This window comes from Xiphias gladius, chromosome 3 (genome assembly GCF_016859285.1).
Source record: "Xiphias gladius isolate SHS-SW01 ecotype Sanya breed wild chromosome 3, ASM1685928v1, whole genome shotgun sequence".
Classification (NCBI taxonomy): Eukaryota; Metazoa; Chordata; class Actinopteri; order Istiophoriformes; family Xiphiidae; genus Xiphias; species Xiphias gladius.
Window position 1 is genome coordinate 5,758,566 of NC_053402.1, and position 6,008 is coordinate 5,764,573.

General features: G+C 40.0%; 1 protein-coding gene across 1 annotated transcript in view; it reads left to right on the top strand.

Annotated features, from left to right (window-relative positions):
* prr12b (proline rich 12b) overlaps positions 1-2,150 on the top strand; it is a 34,918-nt gene extending 32,768 nt beyond the window's left edge. Inside the window, 1 exon segment of the mRNA XM_040123614.1 lies at positions 1,122-2,150. Within this exon segment, the coding sequence (XP_039979548.1) occupies positions 1,122-1,256 (135 nt within the window). The 3' untranslated portion in view covers positions 1,257-2,150.
* Positions 2,151-6,008: the final 3,858 nt, after the last annotated feature.

Consider the following 6,008-nt stretch of genomic DNA (forward strand, 5'->3'; position numbering starts at 1 on the left):
ACACACACACACACACACACACACACACACACACACACACACACACACACACACACACACACACACACACACACACACACACATTGATCAAGGTCACTTTTGGTGACATTACATAAACTTGCATTAACTTCCTGGAGACTGACCATAACCACTACTTGCCTAACCCTAGCCCTTATCCTAACCTTAACCTAACTCTAACCTTAACCACTGACCCAAAAACCAACTTTTCCCAGTTTGTGACATGGCTTTTGTGCCCAGTTGGGCACGCTGTCCCTAGTTAACTGGTTTGAAATGTGTCCCGTCAAGTCAAGTCTGTCTTTTCTTGTGCTGAAAATATTTAGTCTTTCCTGGTTTTCTGTAAGTCTTCTTCTCTGTGGCATGACATCAGCTTTGCCTTTACAAAATGCTTGAAAGTGCCTCAGCATTCAGACTGGCATCAAAGTCATATTTTCTGTCAGCATGATCTTTAAATGCATGCTTACAGTAGGCCACTCTCAGTTCTGGGACTTGCTTCAACTGTAGCATTAGCATCCTTCAGCATCTGTTTACAGGTAGCCTAGCATTAACAACCAGTAGTGACCCTCGGTCCGCTGTCACACACCTGTTGTGTTGATAGTTCCAGCTGTTATGGTTATCCAGTTGTTTTTATTTTAAAAGAGGGCCAAAGAAGTCACAGATTTCTTGTCGTCTGAACCCTTCAATAGTTAAAACTCTACTTTAGAGCTGTTAGCAAAAGTAAAAGAGCCCCAGGAAATCCCCCGGTGACCCCACTGACCCCTGCTGTCATGAAATTACCTTATTCTGATTGGCTGCCATAATTCCCCTACCAACAGGTAAAACATGTTTACACATGTTTAGTAACATGATAGGTTAAAACATTTGTCTATCCAAAAATTTATGCATAGGAATTTGACCTATGAAGTAATTTTGGGGGAGAGTGAAATTAAATTTGTCCCCCTGGCTATGTCTTTGCCCCTCACCCCCTTACTCTCAATAAAAATATTCCCCTTCAGTTATAAGCCAGTTGTTACAGCCTTGCATAATTTGCTTTCCTGGTTTGGTATTCTTTAGGGTTGCATTGCATTGTACTGTTTGTAACTGACTTGTTGTTTCCTGACCAGACGGACAGTATTGAGCAGGCAGCGGAGGACCCCGGCCAGGAGGAGGTGGTGCAGCAGTGCATGGCTAACCAGGGCTGGCTGGAGAGTCTCTTTAACTCTTTCATGGAACTGCTTAGCCTCAGTGCCAAACCCTGAAGGAGGACCACAGCCCCAGCCAACCGGACTCACACATTCACCTGCAGTATTAAGTAGATGGAGGCATCTAGAGTTCGGGAAACAAAAGAATCACACTACAAAAACCGTATGGATGCTAGAAGGGTGAGGTTCCAGCAAGAACAGCCACTGTCGGTTTGTTTATGTGGGAGGTTTAACTTATAAAGTATTTGTTTTATTATAGAATCCATGTTAAAGTACCTCTTGTTTTCAAGAAATGTATTGAAGGTTGGAGAGTAGTGAACTATGTGAATGTGATGGATTTTCCTCAATAGTCAACACACACGCACACGCACACACAAACACAAACTGTCTATAAGTATGTATTGATAACTATGGTTTGTATAATTTATAAATTTATAAAAATTACTGTCCTAAGAAGGGATTGTTTGCTGTTATTATTTTTGAAAAATGCTTTAAAGGAGTATACATAAAATGGCCCACCTGCTCCTATCAGACCGACAGAGGTGAGGTTTAAAAGGACTATGTGATAGTCTGTTGTTTTTACCTGCCTCAGTGAGACTGCCATTGAGACTGAGGGGAAATGTATTTAAAACTAAGCTGCATTCAGTTCTTCAAAAGACAGTGAGAGAAGATTTCATCCCTGTAAAGGAACGAAAAAATAAAGCACAACTTTCTTAACGGAAGTGTGAAATGAAACAATCCAAAAGCATAAATGTCAGTGTTTAATGTGAGTCATTTTTATCTGTTTGTTGTTAATTGATATTTCCTATTATTTGACCTCTCTGGGGATATTCTTTCAGAGCAGTTTTGTTGTTTTGACATGTAAAAATTGTACAGTTACTTCATTCTCTAGTTCCCAGTTGCTCTTCTGTACATGAGATTCCTGTATTTGACATAATGAAATAAAACTGTTCAAATGACAAACGTGATGATGAATTAACAACCTTGTGCTAAAGTCATTTCACTAAAGTATGAGAATGCATGCGTAAGTGAATTTGAGCTGATACAGAGGCACTGCACAAAAGATCAAAAAGAAAGCAAGTAAATCCAGTTACCTGTCAGTCTCTTCTCCATGAACTGGCTTTGATATTTGTCCTGAGGCGTACAATAGGAATAGCTTCCCAAAGGTTCATGGAGAAATTTAATTTTTTTTTGTCCTTTTTTTTTAATCTTGTTTTTTTAAAATGTTTACAGTGCTGTAGCATACTATATCATATTGCTTGCAATTTTAATATTTGCGTCAATCAAAGGCATGAAGGGAAAGATAAATGATCTGCTTAAAAGTCAAAAGTACAATTGACCCTCCTCTTGTCCTAAGGGTCAAAAATGACACGTCCATGGGCTGAACTGCAGAATAAAACCCCTAGAGAACATTTTTACAGCATGAAATTTGATGACTTTTTCAAAACTTGCAGTACCAATAAGGAAACGTGAATCACTGCCCTTTGAAAAAATTTTTTTTACAAAAGCTTTACACCATCAGGGCACAAAGGTTGTCTTATGGGTCCTTTCTGACCCAGTATTTAAATCGTAAATCTTTTGCAGATTCACTGAAGTGTTAATAAAGGGACCACAAAGACAAAGTTAGAAAGAGAGAATGTGCGTACTTTTCCCCCACACTTCACTTTCTGCTTTTGGTGAAGCCTTGAGTGAAGCCTCTGCAGCACATGTAAAATTGTTCAGCGTGGCTGAATTATCAGCTGGACAAAATGGGCAACTGTCTCAGGCCAGACCTCCAGGGGCTCCAAAAGCCCAACGTTTACTCTATGTCAGTTACCTTTTGGGAATATGTAAAACTAAAGTATAATATCACTAGGGTCCTGTATATTACATAATCATGTGGCCTGTCTCGTAGAGTGACTGTTTCAGAATCTGTACCTTACACCTTTCTTATTTCAGCTTGTTAAGTTGAAAATGAACTGACAAAGCTGAATAAGAGCTTTGGAATCCTGATCCTCTACACTCCTTTTTGCCACCAGGAGGACAGCCAAGGCATTGCTCATATGGCCTGCACATGCAGCAGCACTGAAAGAATGTGGGCGGTCAGTGTGCAAAAATCTACTGAGTAAACTGCATTAGCCGACCATATAAAGGTTGCACTGAACTGAGGCTGCCTCAGCATTGATGCGTAATCATCTATCACTGGAATGCAAGGGGGAAAATGAGCCCGTGATATGCCCTCCCAGACACACCCCATAGGGACTGGGTCAGAAATGTAGGGCTGCAGGCAAGAGTGTTTGTGTGAAACTCTCCCACCACTGCTGATTCCTCATTCACATCTGCAGTGTGTGAAAGATGATCCCCAAAATGGCCTCCCCCTTTTGATTGATGTGCACTGTAAAAGAGAGGCGCAAGAGTGTGGAGCAAAGAAAGACAGCATGTCGGTGTCATCCATGATGTCGTCTCCAGAATGGCACTGCTGCCCAGGCGTAGGAACACATTCTTGGCCAAGGGGTAGGGATGATGAGGAGGAATGACGAGATTCAAACCTGTCCATACTCTGAAGAGTGGAGTGAATCGTGGTGGTCACATGAGCACCTGTGTGAGGGCTTGTAATTGTGCCTATTTAAAGAGTGTCCTACCTCCCTACCACCCTGGTAGCTCAGCAAAGTCAGGGACCCACATCCTCCATCAGATGAAGAATCTAAAAACATAAGGGGCATTCTGCATGTCCATCAAGGGGAACCATTGCAGACTGACAGAGCAGGATAAAGCCACAACACTACAGTGAGAGGACAGGCAGAGCGAGTAGAGTTTTCCCTTACAGTGCGAATATGTCTGAATTCATCAAATAGTCAAATGTTTAGCCTGGAATTTATTTAGACTAGAGGATAGAGGATATTTTGTGTTGGTTTCAGTTTCATCTGGATTTTGGATGGAATTATTTTCAAATACAAAGACACACCACTCTCTATAATGATTTCTCCTTTCATCTAGCCACTCTACTCTACTACTTTCAATGTCTGCAGTCATGTGTACTTATAAAAAGCAGATAATAAATCTAGGTACCAGTATACATGGCAGAGAAATAGGTTTTCTCCAGTAGAAATCTACCCATGGAAATAGGTTTCTCTAATGTGACCAAGTTGCTCATTTACATTTAAGAAATCAGCTTACTGGAGAAAGCTGGGGAGGAAAAGTGGAGATATGATAACAGATTTGTTAGCAATGGAGCCAAACAAAACCGAATATTTAGCCAACCCCAGTATCACAACTCACATTCACATGTACTGATTTGCCCAGATAATGCTTCTTAATACACCCTCATTTAACACCCATATATGCGAGTGCAGCACTGGCACTGTGGAGCCTCACATGAGGATGATTGCCGGAACAAGCACTGACTGAACAGAGCTTAAACATCCACTGTATTCTTGCATATATAAGCATGTACAGGTAAGTGCAAGTACCAGAAACTTAGCTTGGACACTGGAGCTGTGATTCTCAGCATCTCAGCAGAGAGCAAACACTTTGAAAACTGATGCCAAATGGGTTGGCGCTAGATTCCAAGGCTCGGGATTAGATTCTGGGGGAAGTGAAGTCTATTTCCAAATCAATATGTGTTTCCCCCTACCTTAACCTGAACCTAACCTAACCTATGAGTACCTCAGTGTAGCAGCAGACTCGAGTTGGGATTCTTGAACTTCTTGCAGGCTTTGCTTCATTTCAATCAGTATTTTTTTGTAACAATTATTTTCAAAAAACTATTATGTTCATGGGAAATATGTCTTTCATTACAAAGGTTCCCCTATGTGCCATATGCAAAGGACATCAATCCTCAGTAATCCATAATCAACCAGCAGCTAATAGAGCCAAAAGCATTAAGTCTTGTTTTGAGTATCACTACTAACATCAATATGATCAATTTTTAAAAAAAAGTATCCATCTTATATTGTACACTTTCTGGGCACATGAACACGATTGTTAGTGCATGCACTATGTGCGTCTTTGCTTCTGTTGTTCTGTTGAAGAGTGCAGATTATAGTGCAGGAGGCTAGAGTAAATCCAGGGTTTAGCGAGTGACGGAGGGAGGGAAGGTGTGGAGCATGAACAGAAATTACATTACACATCCATTGCTTTATCAGAGCGAAACAGGAGGAAAGCTATCAGACGCTGTGTGTGTCCACTTCTCTTTACAACATCAACAGGTGAGTGAAAGAAGTCGTGGTCACTGCATAGTGCTACTGTTGTCACACTGAACTGCTACTGTACATTACTACTGTAGTTGCTTTGATTTTGTTACCTGTATTCTCCAAGAGTGGATTTCTATCAGTTGTGTATTGTAAAAATCTACTGAAACTATTGAAATGAATTTGATGACTATTCTCTTGACATTCTCTTTTGCGGCATTTGACATTATTAAAAACTTTTCAGTTCTGTTGTGGGAAGTTTATGTCCAAAGTGGTATGATGCAATTTAAATTCAGATTTGTTTCAGTGGACACTTTAGATACAGTTTAGTTCAGTGTATGTTTTATTTTTTAAAACATATATATATGTGCCTTTAGTTTTAGTTTTTCACAGGTAACTTTCTATCAAATTATATATGTCAGTTGATGACACCTGTTATTTTGCTAATTTCTTCTAGTGACATTACTGATTGTTATTACTTGACTACAGATATTTGAATTTTTATAACAATGATGCTTCATACAACCAGAGATGTGGAAATGGTCAGTATAGTTATTAGAATATTTGACCAGAGTGAAAAGAAATTGCTGCTCTTGGGTGATGATAGCTCATCATTTCTAAGCACTGCACTTTTTTTTTT